The sequence below is a fragment of the Perognathus longimembris genome, chromosome 25 (assembly GCF_023159225.1).
Source record: "Perognathus longimembris pacificus isolate PPM17 chromosome 25, ASM2315922v1, whole genome shotgun sequence".
NCBI lineage: Eukaryota > Metazoa > Chordata > Mammalia > Rodentia > Heteromyidae > Perognathus > Perognathus longimembris.
In genome coordinates, this window is record NC_063185.1 from 10,627,495 (window position 1) to 10,655,447 (window position 27,953).

General features: G+C 46.9%; 2 protein-coding genes across 4 annotated transcripts in view; one reads left to right on the top strand and one right to left on the bottom strand.

Moving 5' to 3' along the window:
- Cnot8 (CCR4-NOT transcription complex subunit 8) overlaps positions 1 to 4,860 on the bottom strand; it is a 17,044-nt gene extending 12,184 nt beyond the window's left edge. Inside the window, exons 1-3 of the mRNA XM_048334286.1 lie at positions 4,612 to 4,860; positions 2,509 to 2,692; positions 754 to 947 (exon numbers count right to left, since the gene is read on the bottom strand). Of these exons, the coding sequence (XP_048190243.1) occupies positions 754 to 947; positions 2,509 to 2,625 (311 nt within the window). The 5' untranslated portion in view covers positions 2,626 to 2,692; positions 4,612 to 4,860. The remainder of the gene's footprint in view (positions 1 to 753; positions 948 to 2,508; positions 2,693 to 4,611) is intronic.
- Positions 2,625 to 27,925, top strand: Faxdc2 (fatty acid hydroxylase domain containing 2). Of its 3 annotated transcripts, XM_048334284.1 has the most exons (9): positions 2,625 to 2,721; positions 8,922 to 9,152; positions 18,734 to 18,875; positions 19,439 to 19,542; positions 21,366 to 21,487; positions 23,212 to 23,417; positions 24,103 to 24,208; positions 25,615 to 25,781; positions 27,192 to 27,925. In XM_048334284.1, the coding sequence occupies exons 3-9, from the start codon at positions 18,805 to 18,807 to the stop codon at positions 27,352 to 27,354; spliced, it is 939 nt and encodes a 312-aa protein (XP_048190241.1). In that variant the 5' UTR covers positions 2,625 to 2,721; positions 8,922 to 9,152; positions 18,734 to 18,804; the 3' UTR covers positions 27,355 to 27,925. The 3 variants fall into 3 exon arrangements, with proteins under 3 accessions (XP_048190241.1, XP_048190240.1, XP_048190242.1); XM_048334283.1 differs by lacking the exon at positions 2,625 to 2,721 and having other exon boundaries at positions 8,862 to 9,152; XM_048334285.1 differs by lacking the exons at positions 2,625 to 2,721; positions 8,922 to 9,152 and adding an exon at positions 9,161 to 9,330.
- Positions 27,926 to 27,953: the final 28 nt, after the last annotated feature.

Consider the following 27,953-nt stretch of genomic DNA (forward strand, 5'->3'; position numbering starts at 1 on the left):
TTACATCAACTTATCTTCCATTTCTTTTGAGCTTATACCTAGGAGCAGAATCGCTGGGTCATAGGGTAACTATGCTTAATCTCTTAAGAACCTACCAAATTGTTCTCTAAAATTTTCCAAAGACTCATATACTCCCAACAGCAATGTCTAATGTATTCCAAGTTCTCCACACCACCACCAACTTACGTATACTGACTTCTGTTTGTTATTAAGTACTATACTAGCTCAAAAGGTCTGATAGCTCATTGTGTTTTGGGTTTGCAGTTTCCAAATGACTAATGCTGTTGAGCCTGTTTTGATGGGCTTTTGGTTATTTGTATATCTTCTCTGGGAAAATGTCTATTCTGTTCATTTTTCTTTGTTCCTTTCTTTTTTCCTATCTTTGGGTGATGGTAATGCTTAAACGCAGGGGTTGGCACTGGTTGGGAACTCTACAACAGATCCATGAGTCATACCTCTGGTACTTTTGTAAATTTTTAATTGGGTTGTCTTTTCTTTTTCCTCCTCAGTGCTGGGGATTGAACCAGGGCCTTTGACACGCTAGCAAACTGCTCTAGTACTCAGCTAGACCCTCACAGCTCTGAACTGTCTTTCAAGTTGTAAAAGTCCTTTAATGGGATAGTTTCCATTGCTCTGCCCAACATCTACCTGAGGTTGAGTGAAAACAGAACTTGCAATTATGAAAACCAGAAATCAGTGTGCACAGGTGTGGGAGATCTAAGAATGACCTTGAGAAGTATTTCAGATACTTACGTCAGGTTAAATTTGAAGTTGAATTGCCAAGTGTTGATTCCAGAAGGATATTCCCCCTTTTCATTTGTGAAGGTAAGGCCCAGCTGGATAATTTTTAAAAGGTCAACATTGCACCGCAGAAGCTGATACTGGTAATCTATGGAACTACGAAATTCACCAATTGGCCGCACTACCACACCGGGAAACTCTGTGTCCTGGGAGGGGAAAAAAGCCTCTACCATAAGGTTTCACAAAATAGTGGATGCTGAATTGATCATTTCTAAATAAATTTTTACCTCAATATTTAAAGTTCCATGATTAAAGCCTGAGCTTGGGCATATAGGAATATTTATCTTAAAATTCTGTGCTCACTGGTATCTATCTAGTAAAGAAGCACTGGACACATGAAGCTGTGCCCAACAATGTAAAGTCCTAAGGCAGATGGCCATAGGAGTTAGGGCGCTATACGTAGACATGCAGTCAATTATGAACATTCTGAGTTAGGAACAATAGCTGCATGAAAATACAAATGCAGGGAAACAACATAGCCATTCCAAAAAATACAAATAACAAGAAGCTGCATTTCATTCGAATAAAATGACTAGAAAAAGATCATAGTTTGAATGCCAAACTACTTCCATACTCTATAAAGCAAGAATCACAGCCAGGCACTGGTGGCTTATGCCTATAAATCCTAGCTATTCAGGAGATTGAGATCTGAGGATCATGGCTCAAAGCCAGCCCTGGACAGGAAAGTCTGTGAGACTCTTACCTCCAACGAACCACCAGAAAACCAGAAATGGCGCTGTGGTTCAAAGTGGTAGAGCGCAAGCCTTGAGCAAAAGAGCTCAGAGACAGCATCTAGACCCTGAGTTCATGCCCCACAATCAACAAAAAATTTAAAAAAAAGAATCACAAACACTCAGCAACAAATGGAAAGGAATAAAGGTGAGCTGGGGCTGGGAATATGGCCTAGTGGTAGAGTGCTTGCCTCATATACATGAAGCCCTAGGTTCGATTCCTCAGCACCACATACATAGAAAAGACCAGAAGTGGTGCTATGGCTCCAGTGGCAGAGTGCTAACCTTGAGCAAAAGAAGCCAGGGACAGTGCTCAGGCCCTGAGTACCAAACCCCAGGACTGGCAAAAATAAATAAATAAATAAATGTGGGCTGGCTGTGAAAACAGTAAAGGACACTGGAGTAACAGCACTGGCCTCTCTTCATGGGCCATTACCAAGATAGCCCTCTTTCTCTCTCACCGGCTGGATATCAGGAAAGTGAGCCCTCTAGATCTTTCCATCCTCTCAGAGGTGCCAGAAATCTAGAATTTAAGTGAGGTCTCATGGTTTCTGAATGCTGATAACAATTTTTTAAAGTCTTAAAAACCCTGCACATAGTCCAACTGTTCTAAGGAACACATGTCCCCTTATGGGGCTGGCACAACTGCTTTAAAGACTTTCAGTGGGCTAGGATGTAGCTCAGTAGCAAAGCACTTGCCTAGCAAGTACAGTGTCCTGGGTTCAAACCTCAGTACCAAAAAACAGGCAGTTAAAAACTTTCAAACAGTGCTATTATTTAAAAAAAAACAAAAAAAAAACAAAAAACCTATGATACTAGAGGTTACATCTTTCTTACAGACACTGGCTGACTGATGTTTCATAAAACAACACAGATTTCCATTATGTGTAACTTACCATGGCTTTCTTTTCAGACTCTTACACTAAACATTCCCTGTAAGTATACAAGGTGAGTCAAACAGAAGAGAGCTACTTACCATGGCGATATAACTATAACTGAGTACGATTTCTCTGATCTTCCTCATCTCTTCCTCTAGATTGCTGGCCCAGACCTCACAGATAACCTGGCTATTCTCTACAAGGGCTGCAGGCATCCTGAAGAAATCTGAGAGGTCACCGTCAGCTAAGAGAGCGAAGAAGCTGCTCAATGCTTGATCTGATCTAGATTTAAAAACATATATTGAAACCAGGTAAGCTGACACAGCAGTATAAGCTGCCACCAAAACATCAACAGGGTATTTTAAAAGGGGAGCTCCATGTCTTTCACGTGTTTATTTGTACAACACAACCCCTAGAGGTAACCTAATTACTTCATCTGGGTTACTACCAAAGAAGCAATAACAAGCTTCAAAATTGAAGGAAAAACTGACAATATTGGATATGCTCAGAAATAAGATGGCAATCTCAAGCTCTGCACCATCCTAAGGAATTGTTAAGGATGATTTGGGTCACATGCAGTGTTTGCCTCACAAAGCTGACTTGAAGACTGGACTCTCAGCTGGATGCCAGTGGCCATGCCTCTGAGCTACTCAGGAGGCTGAGATCTGAGGATCAAGGTTCAACACCAGCCAAGAGAGGAAATTCCATATGAGACTATCTCCAGTTAACCACCAAAAAGCCAAAAGTGAAGCTGTGATTCAAGTGGCAGAGTACCAGCCTTAGGGGAGAGCCTGGATAGACCTCAGGGACAAGGCTCAGACAAGAGTCCAAGCTCCTGGATCAGCACAAACGAGATAGATAAATAGATAAGACATACATAGATAAATGGAAAGATAAGATACACATAGACGGATGGATAGATGGACAGACAAACTGGACTCTCACATGAGCTACATTTGAAAGTGTGCAAGAGTGAAAGGTGTTCATCATAGATACATACAAATCCTACTGAGGCCCCTGACCTGTCTGAAGGGGCCATCTCCTCAGATGGCTCCTGATGGCCTATAAACTTCTAAATACAGTTCTTTAAATCCATCCAGGAAAACTCTCTCAAAGAGAGCTTTGAGATGGTAAAACCAGCAAATTTTCTCCGCAAGCAGTCCAGAGTGCCAGGCTTGCTAGGGAAAAGAACGTTTTATGGGTTTCCTGACTTTGTCCTAAGCCTACTCTTCCTTGCCCAAACGACTGAACAAAGGCACACAAAAAAAAAAGGAAGTATGCACTTAGAAATGGCCTCTATTACCCTCTCTAAACTCTATACTAAGTTTCCCCAACACCCCCACCCCCCCCCCCCACAAACTGAAACACAATTCAACCTTGCTTTTAAAACCACACGAGTGCCCTGAGTCTGTGAATGGCTCCAGTTCATTGAACAACGTGGAGCCTGAAGAACTAAAACAGAGCAGGCGATTGGGAAAGGGGGTGGGGGGGAAGGCCCAAAGAGTTCCAAACCTGCTCCTCCCACCCAGTAGTCGCAGGTCATCATTCCGGTCAGGTCCAATTTATTCCATTTACCCCTGCCCCTCGGTTTGTGAAAGCAAATGTGCGTGTGTGCGTGTGTGTGTGTGTGTGCGTGTATTTCCCCTTTTGCGGGTCCTGGGCCTGTCAGCTAAGCTTTTGTGCTCAAGGCTATTGCTCTACAACTTGATCCACTGTTCCACTTCCGGCTTTTGGTGGTTAATTGGAGATGTGAATTCCAGGGGCTTTCCTTCCCCGGGTTGGCTTTGAACCGCGATCCTCAAACCTCAGCCTCCGGGGTAGCTAGGGTGACAGGAGGTGGGGGGGGGGGGGCGGCCCAGGCGCTCGACAGGGAAAGCAAAGCCATTTCATCTCTTTTCCTGTCGACCGACCTTCAGGCCAGACACCCCGAAATCGGGAAGGCAAGTAACGTACATGCAGTGTGACCTTGCCTTCGGCCGTGCCTCAGTTTCCCCGTCCTGTGAAATGGGCTTCTAACCGCGCACCCCCGGGTGCTAGCGCCCCCGGTGCGGCGTGTAGTCCCGGCCCAGGTCTCGGGGTGCTGAGTTGCCCCCCACACACACACACGCCCCCCCCCCCAGGCGGCGCCCTCCCGCAGGCCCGCCAGGCCTCCCGCGCGTTCCCTCCACGCCCCTCCCTCGGGTGCGGAGAGTCGGCTTACCCCCGACCCGCAGGACCCGCTCAGCGCGGGCTGGCGGACCGACGGGCCGACTTCGCCGCGGCGGCAGCGGTGGCTGGGGGACGCCAGACGCGGCGGCGGAAGCACCCCTAAAAACCAAGCGCTCTTCCTTCCTTCCCCGCGGGGCCCCGGATCTGTTCCTAGAATCGAGCGGACCAGTGAGACGGGAGCCCCGGTTCCCAGAGCGGCCCTAGGCACCGCCCACTCGGCCGCCCGACGGGGCCCCTCTACCCTGCCGATCCTCCCGACTCGCCTGCTCCCCGGCGTCACCGCCCGGAGACGCAGCGCGCGCGCGCCCGGTCTCTCACTCCGCTCCTCCCTCTTAGCGCGCCACCGACGCTCGCCGTTGGCTCCGCCCCGAGTCCGCCGACTCCAGCGCGCCGGGAGTGGTGCTGCGCAGGCGCAGAACCAGCCGCGCAAGCAGGTGGGGCGCACGCAGCCCGGAAGAGGGACGGACGCCTGCGGAACACGCCGCGCTCTTAGGCCTTCCTGTGACGTCCGCGGCGCTGGCCCCACTCCACCACCGTGAGCGCCGCAGCCTGGGTGTCGGTTAGACTGCGGGTCCGGGGCGGAGGCGTGATCGAGCGCTGACTTTCCCCGCCCCCCTGGTGGGCGTGGCCCGCGGGGCCGACCACGCCGCCCCTCCTCCCTGCGGGGCCGGACCGTTAAGGTCCTCGGTGGGAGGAGATGGCGGGGAGGGCCGTCCTCACTGCCTTCGGTATTAGTGGGGGGCCCCCTGGGTCTCCCACTCGCAGCACATCTACCTCACAGGCTCCTTTCTGACAAATAATTGGGAGCGGGGCGACCCCACCCGCGACCCCACCCACCACCGCCACTACCACGCACACACACACCCTCCCGAGACTGAGCGACTTTCGCTGTAACCCGCGGGCCCGGAGCGTTCCCATGGCAACCGATGCTGCTGGCAGACGAAGGTGGGGGCCGCACCGATCTCGGGCGGGAGGGGTGGGGGAGGGGAGAGCTGGTCCCTAAGCCCCACCCACCCCACACCCCCACACACACACCGGGCTCTCAGCCCTGCACCCCTAAAGCAGATGGGGCGACCCTCCCTGTGGGTGACGCTCTTCCTTGCACCAGGTGCTCTCCACCTGAAGAGAGCAGTGGGTGGGCGTGCAACAAGTGTACCTCCTTCACTCTTTGCTTTCTTTTGAGTGTGCCCACGACTGGGACTTGAACTCAGGGCCCCCCCCCCCACACACACACACCGTGCAGGCAGGCAGTTCCCTGAGCTTTCTTGCCCAAAGCACACTCCCACATGAGCCACAAGCTAACTGGAAATTCAAGAGTTGTCAGTGTGGTGGTTTTTTTGTTTTGTTTTTTTTTGTCCCTCCCTGGCTAGCTTCCAATGGCGATCCTCACTCAGATCTCAGCCTCCAGAGTAGGGAGGATAACAGATGAGAGCCACCGGTACCCCGGCTCCCAATTTTTTGTTTTTAATATATTCATTAAAGAGATTTCCCAAACTCCGACTTCCATCACCTGCACCTGAGCCCAGCCGGCCCTAAACGTTTAGCCATTGCAAATGGGATTCCTAAAAGCCATTCTTGCCAGGGAGGTGAACCCCCACCTCTCTCTCTTCTGTCCAAATCTGTTTAAAAGAAAAATAAACAAAAAACCAGGGACACGAATGTCCCCCTGATTGTGGCTAACAGTAAATAAGAAATAGAAAAGACTTTCCACACCAAGAATGACGTATAGATGTGTTCAATAAATTACTACATCTTGCCTCAGTTTTCTGTAAAAAACTTGTTGTTGTTAGCAACTCTACAAAATCCTGTCTGGATGTACTCATGCTGCCATGGAGGCCCCCCCCCTCTGCAAAAACAATGCCTTCCCCCTAGTCCTGCGATTTTCTAATGTCCTTCCACCCACTTGTTATTACTTTGGGAGTGGCATTCCTGTGGGCAGGCGCTGGTCACATGAAGAGCAGCCTCCTAAATCCTTGGAATTTTGTGGGAGTTTTTTTTTTTTTTCCTTGCAGCACTGACTGAAACAAAACAGGAAACCAACCCTCTTCATTCCCCCCCTCCCCAACAACCACCCTCACTTAGAGCTTTTCAATGATTGTAGATGATTGTATTTCAGGAAATGTCAGAGTGCTTATACATTTTTAACAGTTTTATGATCCATTCATGCTAGTGTATTGCAAAATTAGAATTATTTGAAGAAAGAAAACCATAGATTTGTGCTTATTTTCTCAGCTGGGAGAGTAAAAGAAAAAAGAAAAAAGATTACCAAGTAGGGTTCCTTAAGAATAAGGTTATCTTTAGCAAGCAGGATCTTCCTATTAATCCCAATTAGACACCCATCAAATAGAATGCACTTCTTGGAAGTATAATATGCATAGGAGAAGAAAATCTAATGTACTGGAGTTTGAAATATTTTGAAAAGGGGCTGGGAATATGGCCGAGTGGCAAGAGTGCTTGCCTTGTATACGTGAGGCCCTGGGTTCAATTCCCCAGCACCACATATACAGAAAACAGCCAGAAGTGGCATTGTGGCTCAAGTGGCAGAGTGCTAGCCTTGAGCAAAAAGAAGCCAGGGACAGTGCTCAGGCCCTGAGTCCAAGGCCCAGGACTGGCAAAAAAAAAAAAAAAAAAAAAAAAAAAAAAAAATTTTGAAAAGAGGTAAATGCTTTCAGACTAATACCACAGTAATTGTGTCACATTTCCAAAACCCCTATAACCTAGAAGTCGACTTATGTTTTTATTTCATATTTTCTCCTGGCAAAGTAGCCAGTCAGCTATTTTGAATGAAGCAGTTCTTTTTTGCTGTGCTAGTCCTGGGGTTTGAACACAGGGCCTAAGCACTGTCCCTGAGCTTTTTTGCTCAAGACTAGACTTGTAGCCAATGAGGATTGTAGTTAGAAGCTTGCCCAGAGAAGGAAAGTCCGTGACATTCTTTTTCTTTTTTAAATTATTTTTGTGTATGTGGTACCAAGGAGTCAAACCCAGGGGCTCATGCATGATGGGCAAACACTGTAACACTAAGCCACATTCCCAACCCAGGCCATGAGATTCTTGTCTTCAGTTAACCAGCAAAAAATCTGCAAGTGGAGCTATGATTTAAGTGGTAGAATGTTAGCTTTGAGCAAAAAAGCTCAAGGATAATGCCCAGGCCCTGAGTTCAAGCCCCAGGACTGACCGGCACCAAAAAAGTAGCTACCACAAGAGTCACAATTCCACTTCTGGCTTTTTTTTTTTTTTTTTTTTTTTTTTTTTTTGTCTTCTTGGGGCTTGATCTCAGATCCTGGGCACTGCTCCTGAGCTGCCTTTTGCTCGAGGCTAGCACTCTACCACTTGAGCCACAGCACCGCTTCCAGCCTTTTCTGTTTATGTGGTACTGAGGAATCAAACTCAGGGCTTCATGCAAGCAAGGCAAGAACTCTACCACTGAACCACATAATTTTTTTTTTTTTTTTGGCCAGTCCTGGGCCTTGGACTCAGGGCCTGAGCACTATCCCTGGCTTCTTTTTGCTCAAGGTTAGCACTGTGCCACTGGAGCCACAGTGCCACTTCTGGCCGTTTTCTGTATATGTGGTGAGAGGAATTGAACCCAGGGCTTCATGTATAGGAGGCAAGCACTCTTGCCACTAGGCCATATCCCCAACCCACCACATTCCTTTTTGATAATTAACTGAATCTCCTGGACTTTTCTGCCCAGGCTGGCTTTCCAACCATGATCCGCAGATCTCAGCCCCTTGAGTAGCTAGGATTCCAGGCCTGAGCCTAGCCCAGCACCCAGCTGAAAGCAGTCTTTTGTCAGATAGTTATGTGTCTTCACCATTGAACTGGTAAGAATGCCCCAGCTGGCTCTTTTTTTTTTTCCTTCTTATCTTCCTACTACAACTTCTCTGCCTCCTTCTTATCCTTGTTGAGGTCCCTGTGTTAGAAGGCATGTTGTCCCTCCTCTTCCCCCTCCCCATGAGAAAGGATCAAAGTACATCATATGGGCTCCAGGGACTCAGGCCTGTCATCCTCGCTACTCAGGAGGCTCAGATCTGAGGGTCTCCGTTCAAAGCCAGCCCAGGCAGGAAAGTCTGTGAGACTCTTATCTCCAACTAACCACCAGAGAACCAGAAGTGATGCTGTGGCTCAAGTGGTAGGAGTGCTACCCTTGAGCTGAAGAGCTCAGGGACAGTGAGTGCCCAAGTCCTGAGTTCAAGTCCCAGGACTGGCAAAAAAAAAAAAAGTATAGAATAAGAAAATAAGAAAAATAAGTTTCAAAGTGAGCCAGAGTTGTGCAAAATAAACTTATTTTCCCCCCTTCAAGCAAGCTCTTGTTGGCACTGCTTTTTCCCTCTGAGCTTTAAAGACCTTCCTTGCAGAAGGAAGGGTGTATTGTGTCCAGTTCACAAAGATCCAAACTTTTTCTGTCATCACGTGCCTCACTCTAGCCAATCAGCAGCTCTGTAATGCGATCACCATGGTTGGCCTCTCCACCCACCCAACAGACAGCAGCATTAGCCAGCAGCACCACCAGCAGCGGCAGCTACGGAAATTGGTAAGGAAGGGAAGAGTTTTTGCAGGTTTGGATTGTGGTCAGAACCTCAGAGACGCTTGAAAGAAAGCCCACTGCAGAAGCAAACAGGTGCAGCTCCGGACAGGGGTGTTTGTGATGGTCAGGGCATATCCACATTCACTGTAGAAGGGTACACCATCCTCTGCACTCCACAGTACAGGTGAGTTTTGCCTTCTGCTGATGTCCTGGGACTTTCCCTTACCTGCTTCCCACTGGTGTCACCGTTCTCTGCCTGGATGAATCTCTGCTGTAGTTTGTTTTCTGAAACTGACAGGTAGCTCTAAAGGACTAGTTGGGACTCCAGTCCCGTGTGTATATGTGTGAGTGTGTGTGTGTCTAGTGTGTGGTGTGTGCCAGTACTGGGACTTGGACTCAGGACCTGGACACTGTTCTTAAACTTTTTCTGCTCAAAGTTGGTGCGCCACTATTTTGCCATATCTCCACTTCCTGCTTTTGAATGGTTAATTGGAGATGAGAGCCTCACAGACTTTTCTGCCCAGGCTGGCTTTGAAGCCTGATCCTCAGATCTCAGCTCCTTAGTAGCTAGAACGACAGGCATGAGTCACTGGCCCTTAGTAGCTCCAAACCCTTGTGAAGGGGCAGTTTACAAGGGGCAAATCAAAACAGGATGCAACTGGTTGTTTCATGACTACTCATTTCTCCCCTGCCATTGCCTGGAAAGAATGGGGAAGATTTACAACAGTTCCAATGCTTCAGGAAGGATGTGAGCTAGAGTGCCAGGGAGGTCAAAGACTGGCTCCAAGCCAGGTGCCAGTGGCTCACATCTGTCATCCTAGCTACTCAGGAGGCTGAGATCTGAAGATCCTGGTTCAAAGCCAACTCAGGCAGGAAAGTCCAGTGTGACTCTTATCTGCCGGTTACCAGAAAACTGGAGGTAGAGCTGTGGCTTCAAGTGGAGAGCTCTAGCCTTGAGCAAAAGAGCTCAGGGACAGTGCCCAGGCTCTGAGTGCAAGCCCCGGAGCTTTCCTCCAAAAAAAGAAAGGAAAGAAAAGAAAAAAGAATGAGAAATAGGACCCATAAATTAGTAGGCTTGTGGGGTTGCTAGTGTATAGTCCTTCTGATGTGTCTGGCATCTGCTGGTATCTGGTTGAATCACGCATTCTTCCTTCACCCCAACAGGAGAGAGGCAATGCCTATTCCCTATGTGTGTCTGCTCCAGAACCATCGAAGCCCGTATTCTCAGAGCCGTTATGTTGACTTTCCCAGAGGAAGGAGTCTCAGCCTCAATGTAACATGAGTAAACCTTCAAGACATTATGTCAATAGCCAGTCAAAAAATACAAAGCTCTGGGATGGGAATGTGGCTTAGTGGTAGAGTGCTTGCCTAGCATGCATGATTCCTCAGTACCACATAAACAGAAAAGTGTTGTGGTTCAAGTGGTAGAGTGCTAGCCTTGAGCAAAAGATCAGGGACAGTGCCCAGGCCCTGAGTTCAAGTCCAGGACTGGCAAAAACAAAAGCAAAAAACAGAGGGCAGGGAGCAAGCCCATGAACTGCTCTCATTTAAGGATCTTTTGAGTATGGCAGATCTCATGTCCTGCCCAATGCTTTCCTAGCTTTGATGCAGCATTTCCTAGAGTTTGTGTCTCCTGGATTTTAAAAACTCCTTGCATAAAATTCTTATCATGTGTGTGTGCCAGTACTGGGTCTTAAACTCTGGGACTGAGCACTGTCCCTTAGCTGCTTCTGCTCAAGGCTAATGCTCTACCACTTGAGCCAAACCTCCATTTCTGATTTTATTTTTGGTGGTTAATTGGAGACTGACTGACTGACAGGCTGACTCAGATCTTAGCCTCTGGAGTAGTACTTGTGTGAGCCATCTACCCATCTAGAATAATGTTCCTGAAAGGAAGGAGTCAGTTCAAAAGATAAAAGATCTTATCTCAAACATGTTGTTTAGATAAGAGAAAGGAGGAGTGGAGACTTTTGCTTGTAATTGAAGTTTCTCTCAGCAGGGCATAGTCAGATTCCTAGAAGCTTAAGAAACAAATAAACCTCACATCCCACCCTTGTTTCCAGCAAGATGGCTATCTTGACTGGTTCAGCCCCACTTTTCTCACATCTGGTAAGCACAGAGGAAAATCCATGTTGCTATAAAGGCTTTCTCTTCTCCATATACCCACCCAGCTTGCCAACTTGTGTTTCCTTTGATGCCAGTTTTTAATTGTTTGTGTGTGTGTGTGTGTGTGTGTGTGTGTGTGTGTGTGTGTGTGTGCTTGTCTTGGGGCTTGAACTCAGGGCCCTGGGCACTGTCCCTGAGCTGCTTTTGCTCAAGGCTAGCACTCTACCATTTGATTTTTTTGTTTTGTTTTGTTTTTGTTTTTGCCAGTCCTGGGCCTTGGACTCAGGGCCTGAGCACAGTCCCTGGCTTCTTTTTGCTCAAGGCTAGCTCTCTGCCACTTGAGCCACAGCGCCACTTCTGGCCGTTTTCTGTATATGTGGTGCTGGGGAATCGAACCCAGGGCTTCATGTATACGAGGTAAGTTCTCTTGCCACCAGGCCATATTCCCAGCCCGCGCTCTACCATTTGAGCCACAGCTCTACTTCTGGTTTTTGGGGGGTAATTTAATGGAATTGGGCCCAGGTGGCTCATGCCTATAATCCTAGCTACTCAGAAGGATGAGTTCTAAAGATCACAGTTCAAAGCCAGCTCAAGCAGAAAACTTGAGACTCTTATTGCCAGTAAACCACCAGAAAACAAGAAGTGGTACTGTGGCTCCAAATGCTGGAGTGTTAGCCTTGAGCAAAAAGAGCTCTGGGACAGCACCCAGGCCCGTAGGTAGTTCAAACCCCATAACCACCACCAACAACAACAAAAAGCTCTCTTGGATTTTTCTATCTAGGCTGACTTCAAACCTTGATCCTCAGATCTCAGTTTCTAGAGTAGCTAGGATTATAGAAGTGAGCTACCAACATCCAGCTTGGTTTCTTGTTTTTATAACTGAGTGGCACGTGGTTCTAGGTAGCTCAGCTTTGTAATCCTAGCTATTTAGGAGTCTGAGATTAAGAGGCTAGGTTCAAAGCCATCTGAGGCAGACAAATCCCACTCTAATCTCCTATTCATCAGCAAAAAGCTACAAGTGGAGGTGTGGCTTAAGTGGTAGAGAGCTAGCCCTGAGTGAAAAAGCTGAGCAAGAGTGAGACCAGACTTTTTTTTTTTTTTTTTTTGCCAGTCCTGTGCCTTGGACTCAGGGCCTGAGCACTGTCCCTGGCTTCTTTTTGCTCAAGGCTAGCACTCTACCTCTTGAGCCACAGCGCCACTTCTGGCTTTTACTGTATGTGGTGCTGAGGAATGGAACCCAGGGCTTCATGTATATGAGGCAAGCACTCTGCCACTAGGCCATATTCCCAGCCCAGTGAGACCAAACATTCTGAGTCTATTCTTCAGTCAGATGCCATCTTCTTCACTCAGTGTTTAATGCCTCCATATTTCTCCCTGAGGTGTCTGTTTCTCTGACTGACTTGGTTATCCCTCCTCCTATTGTGTAATTCACAGTGGAAATTCACAGAATGAATTGCTTCTTTTCATTTATTTTTATTTTTTTTGCCAGTCCTGGGGTTTGAACTCAGGGCCTGAGCACTGTCCCTGGCTTCTTTTTGCTCAAGGCTAGCACTCTACCTCTTGAGCCACAGCACCACTTCTGGCCATTTTCTATATAAGTGGTGCTGAGGAATCGAATCTAGGGCTTCACGTATATGAGGCAAGCACTCTTGCCACTAGGCCATATTCCCAGCCCTTCATTTATTTTATTTATTTTTTTATTTTTTGGCCAGTCCTGGGGCTTGGACTCAGGGCCTGAGCACTGTCCCTGGCTTCTTTTTGCTCAAGGCTAGCACACTGCCACTTGAGCCACAGCGCCACTTCTGGCCGTTTTTCTGTATATGTGGTGCTGGGGAATTGAACCCAGGGCCTCATGTATACGAGGCAAGCACTCTTGACACTAGGCCATATCCCCAGCCCCTTCATTTATTTTTTATTGCTATTATTAAGGTGATGTATGGAGAAGTTACAGTTACATATCAAGAAATGAGTACATTTCTTTTCGTTCATTTTCAACATAGCAACATAGGACACCCTTTGACCAGGTTCCTTTACTTTTGTCCTAGTGCATGAGCAGATGATCTATGTTATTTCAATCAGACTCTGACACAGCTCATCTCAGCCCCACATCAGGGACAGCTCATAAGTAAGGGCCACGTGCGTGCCAGCCCTGAGCAACTCAGTCCAGACTTGTGAAAGACATCTACAGGGACTGATCAAACTGATACAAACACTTGTATCAACTACTTGGCTACAAATTTTCTAATTAAAATTATTTGTTGGAGCCCATGGCTCACACCTGTCATCCTAGCTACTCAGGAGGCTGAGATCTGAGGATCGCAGTTCAAAGCCAGCCTAAGCAGGAAAGTTCTTGAGAGTCTTCAGTTCCTTACAATTCTTTTTTAAAAGCAAGAGCAGAGATGTGGCTCAAGTGCTAGAGCACTATCTTAAAGCTGAAAAAGTGTAGAGAACAGGGGCTGGGAAAGTGGCTTAGTGGTAGAGTGGCTCTTACCTATAATCCTAGCTACTCAAGAGACTGAGATCTGAGGATCAGGGTTTGAAGCCAGCTGGGCATAAATGTCCCTGTGAGCCTCTTTATCTTCAGTAATCTACTCAAAAAAGCCAGAAGTAGTGCTGAGGTTCAAGTGGTAGAGTATTAGCCTTGAGCACAAAGAGGCTCAGGGACAGCACCCGGGCCCTGAGTTCAAGCCCAGAAAAATAATTGAAAATAAAGAAACAATAAATAAAATTAGTTGTTGGTTTATTTTGAGACAAGGTCTTACTTACTCTGTAGCCCAGCTGTTCTCGAGGCGAGCACTTTGCCACTAGGCCATATTCCCAGGCCAGCCCAGCTGTTCTCAAACTTGCTATCTCATGTTTCAGTTTTCCAAGTGCTGGGATTACAGGTATGTGACACCATGCCTAAATTACAAGTTTTGAATAGGGGATTCAGTCATATGGGCCATTATTTCAGTTATATAAAAACAGAAGACTTTCTTTTCTTCAGATATTTTTTTTGGGGTAAAAATTAGCTTAATGGGGCTGGGGATATAGCCTAGTGGCAAGAGTGCCTGCCTCGGATACACGAGGCCCTAGGTTCGATTCCCCAGCACCACATATACAGAAAACAGCCAGAAGCGGCGCTGTGGCTCAAGTGGCAGAGTGCTAGCCTTGAGCGGGAAGAAGCCAGGGACAGTGCTCAGGCCCTGAGTCCAAGGCCCAGGACTCGCCAAAAAAAAAAAAAAAAAAAAAATTAGCTTAATGTTTTCATACGTCTAGGTGGGTGACAAAAGGGTATATGGGAGTGGTAATGGAGAGATTAAGAATTAATGATTAAGGGGATGGGGATATGGCCTAGTGGCAAGAGAGCTTGCCTCATACTGTGAGATTTTTATCTCTAATAAATTTCCCAAAAGCTGAAAGTGGAACTATAGTTCAAGTGGTAGAGACTAGCTTTGGGGGGAAAAAAAAAGCTCAGGTGCAGGGCCTAAGCCAGGCCCTAAATTCAAGCCCTAGGACCAGTACAAAAACAAACAAGCTGGGAATATGGCCGAGTGGCAAGAGTGCTTGCCTCATATACATGAAGCCCTGGGTTGATTCCCCAGCACCACATACATATACAGAAAACGGCCAGAAGTGGCACTGTGGCTCAAGTGGCAGAGTGCTAGCCTTGAGCAAAAGGAAGCCAGGGACAGTGCTCAAGCCCTGAGTCCAAGGCCCACTGGCCAAAAAAAAAGAAAGAAAAAAAATTAATGATTAAGCAGTAAAAGTTTCTTTTTGGTGCAATGAAAATATTGTAAAAATCATTTGCAGTGATATATAACTATGGATACAGTGAAAGTACAACTTTTTGTTTGTTTGTTTTCTGTAGTGGGCCTTGCCAGGCAATTACTTTACCACTGAGCTACACCCTTAGCTACAGAATATATACTTTAATAGGCAAATTATATGATATGTAGATTATATCCAATAAAGATATTTGAAAAAGGAAGAAAAGACACATTTTTCTTTAAGGTACAGAGTGTTTGAAGTCAGGGATTCAAGGTTGACAAGCAGGTACCCTACTACTTGAAACTTGTGTAGTATCCCCTTAAATCATGAGCCACACATGCAGGCTGGCTTTTTTTTTTTTTTTGCCAGTCCTGGGACTGGGCCTTGGACTCAGCGCCTGAGCACTGTCCCTGGCTTCCTTTTTGCTCAAGGCTAGCACTCTGCCACTTGAGCCACAGCGCCCCTTCTGGCCATTTTCTGTATATGTGGTGCTGGGGAATTGAACCCAGGAACTCATGTATAGGAGGCAAGCTCTCTCACCACTAGGCCATATCCCCAGCCCTGTCCCTGGCTTTTTGCTCAAGGCTAGCACTCTGCCTCTTGAGCCATAGCACCACTTCTGGCCGTTTTCTGTATATGTGGTGCTGGGGAATGAAACCCAGGGCTTCATGTATATGAGGCAAGCACTCTTGCCACTCGGCCATATTCCCAGCTTGTTTGTTTGTTTTTGTACTGGTCCTAGGGCTTGAATTTAGGGCCTGGCTTAAGCCCTGCACCTGAGCTTTTTTTTTTTTTTTTTCCCCAAAGCTAGTCTCTACCACTTGAACTATAGTTCCACTTTCAGCTTTTGGGAAATTTATTAGAGATAAAAAATCTCACAGTCCTTCATGCCACTGTTGCCTTGTAACCATGAATGTTACCACTCAGCAGCCTTTTGAATAGCCTCTGGACATTTTATTCAGCTGGCTTCAAACCCTGATCCTCAGATCAGCAGCTAGCCTCTGTACTAGTTATTTTGATGATGAAGTCTGGAGGACTTTTCTCACTGACCTCTAACTGAAATCTCACCTGACCCAAATACTGCTTTCAACTCCTTTCAACTTCACTTGCAAAACATGGGACCAGACTTCTAAACTTTTGTCATCCGGATAGATGAAAAAAATTATTCCACTGCAGGTTCCTTTTTCTCTCTCTCTTTCCTTCCTTCCTTCCTTCTTCTTTTCCTTCCTTCCTCTCTCTCTCTCTTTCTCTCTCTTTTTTTTTTTTTTTTGGCCAGTCCTGGGTCCTGGACTCAGGGCCTGAGCACTGTCCCTGGCTTCTTTTTGCTCAAGGCTAGCACTCTGCCACTTGGGCCACAGCGCCAATTCTGGCCATTTTCTGTATATGTGGTGTTGGGGAATTGAACCCAGGGCCTCATGTATACAAGGCAAGCACTCTTGCCACTAGGCCATATCCCCAGCCCCCTCTCTTTCTCTTTCTCTCTCTCTCTCTCTCTCTCTCTCTCTCTTTTTTTTTTTTTTTGGTGCCAGTCTTTGAATCTTTTTTTTTTTTTTTTGCCAGTCCTGTGGCTTGAACTCAGGGCATGGGCTCTGTCCCTAAGCCTCTGTGTGCTCAATGCTTGTGCTCTACCACTTGAGCCACAGCACTACTTCCAGCTTTTTCTGTTTATGTGGTACTGAGAAATGGAACCCAGGGCTTCATGCATGCTAGACAGCCACTCTACCACTAAGCCTGTTCTTCAAGGCTAGCACTCTACCACTTTGATCCACACCTCCACTTGTGGCTTTTCCCTGGTTAATTGGAGATAAGAGTCTCACAGACTTTCCTGCCCAGGCTGGCTTTGAACTGTGATCCTCAGATCTCAGCCTCTTGAGTAGCCATTGGTAGCTCATCTCCAGCTACCATTTCAAGTGATTAAAAAGATTTTCATCTTGCAAAACTTAAGTTCAATACCTTTTAAGCAACAACTCTCTATTCCCCTTTCACTCCTACTCCACTTCAGATAAACCAGACTTCACTTCCTGTTCCTGGGAATTGATCCTATGAGGTATCTCAGAGAAGATAATTGGTATTGAGCAGTATTTGCTTTTTGTGAGTGATGTATTTGTGTATCTCAAGATTTGTTTATATTGTAGTGTATGACAGAATTTGCTTAATTTTTAAATTTTCATCTATTTCTTTTCATTTTTCTTCACTGGTTGGAATTATACCCAGGTCAGTCAGTGCTCAGCCAATCAATTATATCCTCTGGGCCCCTGTTTCCTTTTTTGATGTACTGGTTCTGAGATTTGAACTCTGGGCCTGGGCACTAGCCTCGAGTTTTTTGTGCTCAAAGCTAGTACTCTACCACTTGAGCCACACATCTACTTCTGGATTTTTGGTAGTTTGAGATAAGAGTATCACCGATTTTCTGCCAGGGCTGGCTTCAAACTGAGACCCTCAGATCTCAGCCTCCTGAGTAGCTAGGATTACAGTCTCGAGCCACTGGCGCCCAGCCTGGTTCCTTTTAAGGTCATGTGCTATTCCATTTAATGTGTATACCATATTTTGGTTAGCTATTCAATATCAAAGAATACCTGGCTGTACCCAATCCAGAATTATTATGAATAGTGCTGCTATACATTTGAATATACAGATATTTCTTTGATATTCTACTTTCAATTTCAAAATAGAACTGTTGGATCATATAATGGGTTTATTTGTGTGTGGGTATGTGGGTGTACAAACCCGGCACATGCATATGTGCCAGTACTGGGGTTTGAACTCAGGGCTTTGTGCTCTTACTTGGCTTTTTCTTTCTTGACTGGAGTTCTAATACTTGAGATAAGATTCTCACAGACTTTTCTGCCTGGGCTGGCTTTGAATTTCGATTCTCAGATCCCAGCCTTCTGATTAGCTTGTATTATAAATAAATCTGAGTAATACTCTCCAGACTAGGTAGGATTATGGGCCATGAGGCACAAGCACCTGGTTTTTTGTTTTTTGTTTTTGTTTTTTGTCCCTTGTAGGGCTTGAACTCTGGTCACTGTCCCTGAGCTCTTCAGCTCAAAGCTCTTGCTCTACCGCTTTGATCCACAGTTTTCTGGTGGCTAATTGGAAATAAAAGTCTCATGTACTTTCCTGCCTGGGCTGGCTTTGAACCATGAACCTTAGTTCTCAGCCTCCTGAGTAGCTAGGATTACAGACATGAGCCACCGGTGCCTGGCTTTCTGTTATATTTTTATAGTAGCCTTCCTAATTAGTCCAAGATCATTGTCCTGTTTCCATTTCTCTCATGATTAGTGATGTTGAATATCTTTTTTTTTCTTTTGCCAGTCCTGAGGCTTGAACTCAGGGCCTGCGCACTGTCCCTGCGCTTCTTTTGCTCAAGGTTAATACTCTACCACTTGAACCACAGCGCCACTTCCGGCTTTTTCTGTTTATGTGGAATGAGGAATTGAACCCAGGGCTTCATGTATGCTAGGCAAACACTCTACCACCAAGCCACATTCCCAGCCCAAATATTGCTATTTGCCAAGATGACTTGTGACATAATTACACAAATGCGAGGGGCCTCACCTGTGCCTTGAGTGATATTACGCAATAGTTTTCTGTGGCATCAGATTATTCCCTTCCCACCTTGAACCTGACAGTCTAGTTTTGTTAAGCTCACCCAGGTACTTCCTGGATAAGCACATCTTCCCATAAATATTGTACCAGATTCAACACACCTCTGCTTTGTGTCAGAACAGCAGAGGACCAGAGGGAGCCTGTCTGAGTCTCCCAATCATCTGTCCTCTTGGATGGACACATCTGAGGCTCCATGAAGCGAACAGCTTTCATCCTGGGCTCTGGGCTCCTCTTGTTTGTGGCCTACTGGAATCCGATCTCATGGTAAGTTTGCTCTCCCCTCTTAGATCTATGACCTGGGGGCTGTGGGCGTGAGATCACAACGCTATCAATCCATGTTCACCAGGATTGCTGAATGGTTTCTCCCTTTTCTTCTTTGCTTGATGGTGCTGGTCCTAGAGCACTGAGCTCAGGGACTGGGCGCTGTCCCTGAGATTCTTTTTCTCAAGGCTAGTGCTCTATCACTTGACCACAGCTCTAATTCTTTTTAGTAGTTAAGAGTCTCATGGGGGCTTGGAATGTGGCCTAATGGGAGAGTGCTTGCCTTGCGTACATGAAGCCCTGGGTTCGATTCCTCAGCACCACATATACAGAAAAAGCCGCAAGTGGCACTGTGGCTCAGGTGGTAGAGTACTAGCCTTGAGCAAAAAAAGAAGCCAGGGACAGTGCGCAGGCCCTGAACTGGCAAGAAACAAAAACAAAGAGTCTCATGGACTTTCCTGCTCCTGCTGGCTTTGAACAATGACCCTCAGATCTTAGCCTCCTCATTAGCTAGGATGACAGGCATTCGCCACTGGCATCTAGCTTGAATAGTGTTTTCTTCCAAGGCGTCTCCAGAGATTTTGGGGTGCTTCTGGCTACTTTTGGCAAGCCCAATGGGAGAAAATACTGTCCACATTTGAAGGCAAAGAGTGGATCCTCTTCTTTACAGGTGAGATTTCCTATGTGGAGTGGTCAGGTACCTAATGCTAGCTTTATTCTGTTGCTTTGTGCCTTTTTTTTCGTAATTTGTGAAAGATTCAGGAGATACAGACTCCCGAATGCCAACCTTAATTCATTTCTGTGTTAGAATATGTATCAATACCCTTTCTCTCTTTCTTTCCCTCCCTCCCTCCCTCCCTCCCTTCTCCCTCCTTATTTTCCTTTTTTTTTTTTTTTTTTTTTGTTGTTGTTCATCGGGTTTGAACTCTGGGCCTGGGCACTGTCCCTGAGCTCTTCAGCTCCAGGCTAGCACCCAACCACCTGAGCTACAGTGCCACTTCCAGTTTTCTGAGTGGTTTATTGGAGATAAGAGTCTCATGGACATTTCTGCCAGGCTGGCTTTGAACCAGGATCCTCAGATCTCAGCCTCCTGAGTAGCTAGGATTATAAGATGTGAGCCACCAGTGCTGGCCCTTTTTTTTTTCTTTCTTTCTTTCCTTCCTTCCTTCCTTCCTTTTTTTCTTTCTTCTTTCTTCCCCCCCCCCTCCCTGTTGGTCATGGGGCTTGAACTCGGGGCCTGGGGTCTGTCCCTGAGCTCTGCTGCTCAAGGTTAGCACTCTACCTCTTTGAGCCACAGAACCACTTCAGGCTTTTGAGTGGTTCATTGGAGATAAGAGTCTTATGGGGACTTTTCTGCCCAGGCTGCCTTCAAACTGTGATCCTCAGATCTCAGCCTCCTGAGTATCTAGGATTATAGGTCTGATCCATCAGTGCCTGACTCAACACTTTTTCACATATCTCTTTGTCCATAGTGCACCTGAAGATTATTGTCCTGATTTTATGACTAAGAAATAAATAAGACTTGGGCACACTGGCACATATCTGTAATCCCAGCACCTGGGTGGCTGAGGCAAGGAGGATCATGAATTCCACACCAACCTGAGTATAAAAAAAAATAATAATAATACATGGGGCTGGGGATATGGCCTAGTGGCTAGAGTGCCTGCCTCGTATTCATGAGGCCCTGGGTTCGATTCCCCAGCATCACATATACAGAAAATGGCCAGAAATGGCGCTGTGGCTCAAGTGGCAGAGTGCTAGCCTTGAGCAAAAGGAAGCCAGGGACAGTGCTCAGGCCCTGAGTCCAAGCCCCAGGACTGGCCAAAAAAAAAAAAAAATACATGACACTCCTTAAGTAAGATGCCCATGCGGGGGCTGGGGATATGGCCTAGTGGCAAGAGTGCCTGCCTCATATACATGAGGCCCTGGGTTCGATTCCCCAGCACCACATATACAGAAAATGGCCAGAAGTGGCGCTGTGGCTCAAGTGGCAGAGTGCTAGCCTTGAGCAAAAAAAAAAAAAAAAAAAAAAAAAAAAGAAGCCAGGGACAATGCTCAGGCCCTGGCCTGGCTCAGGACTGGCCAAAAAAAAAAAAGAAAAAGAAAAAGATGTCCATGCACCAACAGCGAGAGTGTTATTAAAGATAAAGCTGGGCACTGGTTGCTCACACTTGTAATCCTAGCTACTCAGGTGGCTGAGATCTGAGGATCACAATTTGAAAGCCAGCCTGGGCAGGAAAGTCCGTGAGATTCTCCTCTCCAATGAACCATCAGAAAACCAGAAGTGGAACTGTGGCACAAATGGTAGAGTGCTAGTAGCCTTGAGCAAAAAAGCTCAGGGACAGTGCCTAGGCCCTGAGTTCAAGCCCCAGGACTGGCACCCAAATAACAACAACAAAATTAAAGGTTAGCCCTTCGCCTTAAGCATCAACACCTTCCTTGCAAAGTTGAAAACCTGGAGCTGCCTGATTCTTCCCTTCTCTCCATCCTCAGGTGCTGCCCTAGTACCTGGGCTTCTCTTCTGGGCCTTCAATGGGCTCCTGCTGGTGGTGGACACAACCGGAAAACCGAACTTCATCTCCCGCTACCGGATTCAAGTTGGCAAAAATGAGCCTGTAAGTATCACCATGGCTCCTGCAGGTCAGAGCCCAGAAAGTAGAAGCTAAGAATCAATGCCCCTAGCTCAGAGGGACCACAGTCAATGGGAGCCAAGTAGCTTTCTCCAAGGCTCCTTCAATTTAGAAGGTGAGAGAGGAAGCCAGGAATAGCTCCTCAGGAGGCTGAGATCTGAAGATCAGGGGTCAAAGCCAGCCCAGGCAGGCAAGTCTAGCACTCTTATCTCCAATGAATCACCAAAAATCCAGAAGAGGAGGTTGTGGCTCAAGTGATAAAGTGCTAGCCTTGATCACAAAAGCTAAGGGATAGTGTCCAGGGCTGAGTTCAAGCCCAACTTTCAGCTCACACATACACACAACAAGTTAGAGGAAATAATTTGCCTCTAAATCTCAGAGCCACTCAGCTAGAGCAATGTCCTTGTCTCCTAACTCCCAGTCTAGGCTCTGTGCCTTCCAGGACCGCTACACAACTCATTGTGGTCATATTAGAAACACAGTGGAGCTGTGCATTGGTGACTCATACCTGTAATCCTAGCTACTCGGGAGGCTGAGATCTGAGGATCTCAGTTCCTGCCTAGGCAGAGAAGTCCACGAGACTCTTATCTCTAATCAACCATCAAAAAAAAAAAAAAAGCCACAAGTGGAACTGTGGCTCAAGTGGTAGAGCACTAGTCTTGAGAAAAACAGTTCAGGGATAGCACCCAAGCCCTGAGATCAAGTCCTAGGACCAGAACAAAAGAAAAGAAATGGAGAGGACATAAGTGCTATGTGGAGAATCAAGAGGAAGGCAGGCTCAGACACAGACTGAAGACTGCTAGGAGCAGTTTCCAAGAGCTGGGGCATTACCAATGTGTCAACGGCCATAACAGTACAATGTGTCCAGCCCAGGGCTGAGTAGCAGCCAGGAGCTGCAGGCTATGCCAAGACATCTCTCTCAGAATTCATCCTTGAATAAATCTTTTTTGTTTTTTTAGCCAGTCCTGGGGCTTGAACTCGGGGCCTGGGCACTGTCCCTGGCTTCTTTTTGCTCAAGGCTAGCACTCTGCCACTTGAGCCACAGCACCACTTCTGGCCATTTTCTGTATATGTGGTGCTGGGGAATTGAACCCAGGGCCTCATGTATATGAGGCAAGCACTCTTGCCACTGGGCCACATCCCCAGCCCTGAATAAATCTTCTTTTCCAGATAAAAAAAGATCTCGTGTGTGTGTGTGTGTGTGTGTGTGTGTGTGTGTGTGTGTGTGTGTGTGTGTGTGTCTGCCAGTCTGGGGCTTGAACTTGGCTTGGGCCTTGTCCCTGATCTTTTTTTTTTTTTTTGCTCAAGGTTAGCATTTCTACTGCTTGAGCCACAGGTCCACTTCTAGCTTGTGATGGTTCATTGGAGATAAGAGTCTCACAGCCTTTCCGGCCCAGACTGGCTTCAGATCCTCAGATCTCAGCCTTTTTTTTGGCCAGTCCTGGGGCTTGGACTCAGGGCCTGAGTACTGTCCCTTGGCTTCTTTTTGCTCAAGGCTAGCACTCTGCCACTTGAGCCACAGCGCCCTTTCTGGCCATTTTCTGTATATGTGGTGCTGGGGAATTGAACCCAGGGCCTCATGTATACGAGGCAAGCACTCTTGCCACTAGGCCATATCCCCAGCCCCAGACCCAGATCTCAGCCTTTTGAATAGCCACTAGTGCCTGCCCAAGATCTACTCACACATCTTCTTTCCTTCCCTTGGGCAGGTGGACCCTGTGAAACTACGCCAGTGTATCTACACGGTGCTTTTCAACCAGAATGTCATCAGTATCCCAATGCTGGTTGCCCTCTATCCCTTCTTCCAGTGGCGGGCAGACCCCTGCCACCGAGAGCTACCTACTCTCTGCCGTTTCCTCCAGGAACTGTCTGTCTTCATCTTGATGGAGGAAGTCCTGTTCTACTACTCACACCGGTGAGCACAGCCGGCATCTCGCCCTGCCTACCACTCACCGATCTTCAGGAAATCGGTGGCCTGGAAACTGTAGTTTAACACCCTCTAGCCTCAAGTCTTCCACTAAATAGTTCACAGGAAGACAATTATATATCGAATAACTGACAACCTGATACAACTAAGCAATGTCCAGAAAAGGAAACCGCTTCGCCAGGTGCCTTGGGGTTCATGCCTGTCATCCTAGCTACTCAGGAGGCTGAGCTCTGAGGATCGTGGTTCAAAGCCAGCCCCAGGCAGAAAAGTCATGAGACTCTTACCTCCAATTAGCCAGCAAAAGTTGGAAGTGGAAAAAAAGCCAAGCGAGAGTACAAGGCTCTGAATTCGAGCGCCACCCCCATTCCACAAATATAAGCTTTCATTTATTTATTTTTTTTCTTTTATGCCTCCTGCTTTCATTTGGCTTTTTCATTCTATGCTGGTGCTCTGCCACTTGAGCCACACCTCTACTTCAGACTTTTTTTTTTGCTGGTTAATTAGAGACAAGTGACTCACAGACTTTGTCTGTGTGGGCTGGCTTTGAATATCAGTCTTCTGATATTCCTCCTAGGATTACAGGCATAATCAAATCAAAGATACCTTTTGATTGTTGAATCAGGGAGGCTGAAAGAGGAATCTGGAGATTATTAACTAAAATTTTTTTCCCCAGGTTTCTTCACTACCCAATATTCTACAAGAAAATTCACAAGAAGCATCATGAATGGACGGCCCCCATTGGTTTGGCCTCTCTCTATGTCCACCCCATAGAACACATAGTGAGTAGAGGTCTTTCATTTTAAATTAAATTTTATTGACAAGGTGATGTACAGAGGGGGAACAGTTACATAATAAGGCAGTGAGTACACTTCTTGTCATATTTGTTACACCCTCCCTCATTTTTCTATTCCTTTCCCTAGTTCTGATAAGCATATATACAATATCCAGTGTACCAAAATAATATACAGTGACCACAAGGGTATGCCTAAGGAAATTCGAGGTGAAAGGTCTTTCTAGAAAGCCTGCTGGTCCCAACCACCTTCCTTAAGTTCGGTACAAAAACCACTCCATGTAGGCCCCTTTTCTTCCCATTAACTAGCTCCTATGCCGGGCTATTCTAGGTGCCTAACACCAATGAGCTCACTTAGCTTTTCCAGTGAACTTTCAGTGGTGTGGTTTTTTTTTTTTTTTCTTTTCTTTTCTTTCTTTTGGTACTGAGGATCAAGCACTTTGCCACTGAGCTACATCCTGGTCCCAACTTTTAGGTTTTTTGTTTTGTTTTTGGTGCCAGTACTGGGGCTTGAACTCAGGGTCCAGGTGCTATCCCTGAGCTGATTTTGCTCAAGGTTGGTACTCTACCTCTTTGAGCCACAACCAACCCCACGTAGTAAAAGTCTATGAGACTCTTTTCTTTGGGGAAGGAGGGTTGGGCAGTCCTGGAACTTGAATTCAGTGTCTGGGCACCGCTGTCCCTCAGCTTGAGTCATAGCTCTACTTCCAGATTATTTATTGGAGCTAAGAGTCTCAAGACTTTCCTACCTGGACTGGCTTTGAACTGCGATCTTCAGATCTCAGCCTTCTGAGTAGCAAGGCTTACAGGCATAAGCTACCAGCACCCAGTTCTTCATGAGACTCTTTTCTCCAATCTTCCAGCAAAAGTTGAAAATGAAGTGTAGCTCAAGTGATCAAGCTGGAAAAAGCCAAGGGAGGGTATTCTACTTCTGGCTTTTTTGTTGGTTAAATTGAAGAGTCTCATGAACTTCCCTGGCCGGGCTGGCTTTGAAATGTGATTTTCCCTCAGATCTCAGCCTCCTGGGTGGCTAGGATTATAACTGTGAGTCATTACCACCAGGCCACCTGCTTGACATTTTTTTTTCCCTCAAGGCTGTTGCTCTAGTGGTTAATTGGAGCTAAGAGTTTCATGGACTATCCTTCCCTGGCTGGACTTGAACCTTGATCCTCAGATCCTAGTCTCGAGTAGCTAGGATTCCAGGTGTGAACCACCAGTGCCCAGCCAATCTGATGGTTAATAACTCATCCCTAGTTATAAAGGTGTCTCCAACAGAGCGAGGTCCTGAAACTCTTTCAGCTACTCCAGATTTGAGTCTCCCTCTGGGACTGCTGGGAGCATCTGGGGCTCCTCCAGCTCCCTAGGCTGTGCCTGGAATCATTCTTCTTCTTGCAGGCTTCCAATATGCTGCCGGCAGTACTGGGTCCCTTAATAATGGGCTCCCACTTGTCCACCATCACGTTGTGGTTTTCCTTGGCTCTAATCAGCACCACCATCTCTCACTGTGGCTACCACCTGCCCTTCCTGCCGTCTCCTGAATTCCATGACTACCACCATCTCCAGTAAGCCCTGCCCCAGCCAAATGTGTGTGTGTGCGTGCGTGTGTGTGTGTGCATGTGCATGTTTGTGCGCATGCATGCCAGTACTAGGGCTTGAATTCAGGGCCTTCATGTTCTCCTGTTGCTTTTTCACTCAAGTGCTCTACCACTTGAGGTATACCTCTACTTCCAGCTTTTTGCTAGTTAATTGGAAAAAAGCATATCTCAGATTTGTCTGCCCAGGCTGGCGTCAAACCATGATCTTCAGATCTCAGCCTCCTGAGGAGCTGGGATGACAGGCATGAGCTGGCAGTACCCAGCTAAAGTCTCAGATTTTTCAAGTATGGTGTGTGTACTTCCTAGGCGAGTCTCTGGAGAGCCTTGTCTAAAGGGCAGGCTCTGGAGTTCCACTCTGGATGCGCTGAATCAAAGTAGCTGTGAGGGGCTGGGAATATGGCCTAGTGGCAAGAGTGCTTGCCTCAAAGTAGCTGTGAGACCAAAGCCTGGGAATCTGCATTTCCAGGTGCTCCAAGGCGTTCGATATAAGTGGGGCCCTTGAACGTCCCTAAGTAAGCCTAGCTCTGTCAGAGGTTCTCAAATGTGCAAGCTTCAGAATTACACAGTAAACTTTTCTATTGATTCTCCAGGTAGCTGTGTGCACTTATAATCCCAGCTACTCAGGAGGCTGAGGTCTGAGAATCGCAGTTCTGAGCCAGCCTGGGCAGGAAAGTCTGTGAGACTCTTATTTCCAATTGAATCACAGAAAAAGAGATGTTGCTCAAATGGTAGACTTGAGCAAAAGGAGCTCAGGGACAGTGCCCAGGCCGAGTTCAAGCCTCAGGACTGGCAAAACAATAATTCTCCAGGTTATGTGATGTAGGTAGGCAGAATAGTGGTGACTTTTTGTGGGTGTAGGTGTCTGTCCTGGGGCTTGAACTCAGTGCCTGGGCGCTGTCCCTGAGCTCCTTTTACTCAAGGCCAGTGCTCTACCACTTGAGCCACAGCGCCACTTTTGACTTTTCTTTCTGGCCCTGTTTTTTGTTTTTCCTGGTCCTGGGCCTTGAACTCTGGGCCAGAGTGCTATCCATAAGCTCTTTTTGTTCAAGGCTAGTGCTCTACCACTTGAGCTACAGCATCACATCCGGCTTTTTCTGTGATTAACTGGAGAGGAGTCTCATGGAATTTCCCACCTGAGCTGGCTTTGAACTATGATCTTCCTATCTCAGCCTCTTGAGTCGCTAGGATTCTAAGCATGAGCTTAGATTCTGATGACGACTTTTCAAAATTTCATTGTTGTCAAAGTGACGTACAGAGGGGTTACAGTCACAGTACGTAAGGTCGTGAGTGCATTTCTTGTTCTGATGACATTTCTGATGAAATGGAGCTCCACTATGTCCAGCCCTAGGAGTGTCGCACCTCTCTTGTCTCCCCTAGGTTCAACCAGTGCTATGGAGCTTTGGGGGTGATGGACTATCTGCACGGGACGGATACCCTGTTCAAGCAGACCAAAGCCTACGAGAGACATGTTTACCTGTGGGGCTTCACACCTCTGTCTGAGAGCATTCCTGACTCACCAAAAAAGGACCGAGAGTCCTAGGCCCCTCCTGCCTGGCCCCTCTACAGCAGAACCCCGGGACAGCCTGAAGCCTTACCGCTGCAACTCCCAACTTGCTTTCTTCAGCCCACACACATGAGGACAGAGGGAAGGCCCACTTTGGGTGAAAAGGCAGAGCCAAGGACTGGGCCAGAGCCTCTTCAATCACTGTCCTTGTCCCTTTAGTGGACCAGGAGTTGACTTCAGGAAAATAGAAAGAAAAGCTCCTCAGGCTAGAAACTACCCAGAGGGAAAGGGAAATCATTTTGTTAGGCCTTGGTGAGTCCTCTGGTCTCCCGTGGGAGGCAAGTGGGGGCTCTAAGCCCAGAACCCTGGTAGTGGGGAAATGCAACTGGGATTCCAAGACAAGAACACTGTTGGCTCACAGTTGGAAGTCTGAGGTCTTAACGTGTTAGATGCCGCCCCGTACAACACATCCAAAGGCCATCACAGTTCCCGCCTTGCTACACACAAATGTCTTTTTTTTTTTCCTTTTATGTCAGTTATTGGGCTTGAACTCAGGGGCTGGGCATGGTTCCTGAGTTAAGCATCCTACCATTTTGAGCCACAGCTCCACTTCTGGTTTTCTGGTAGTTAATTGG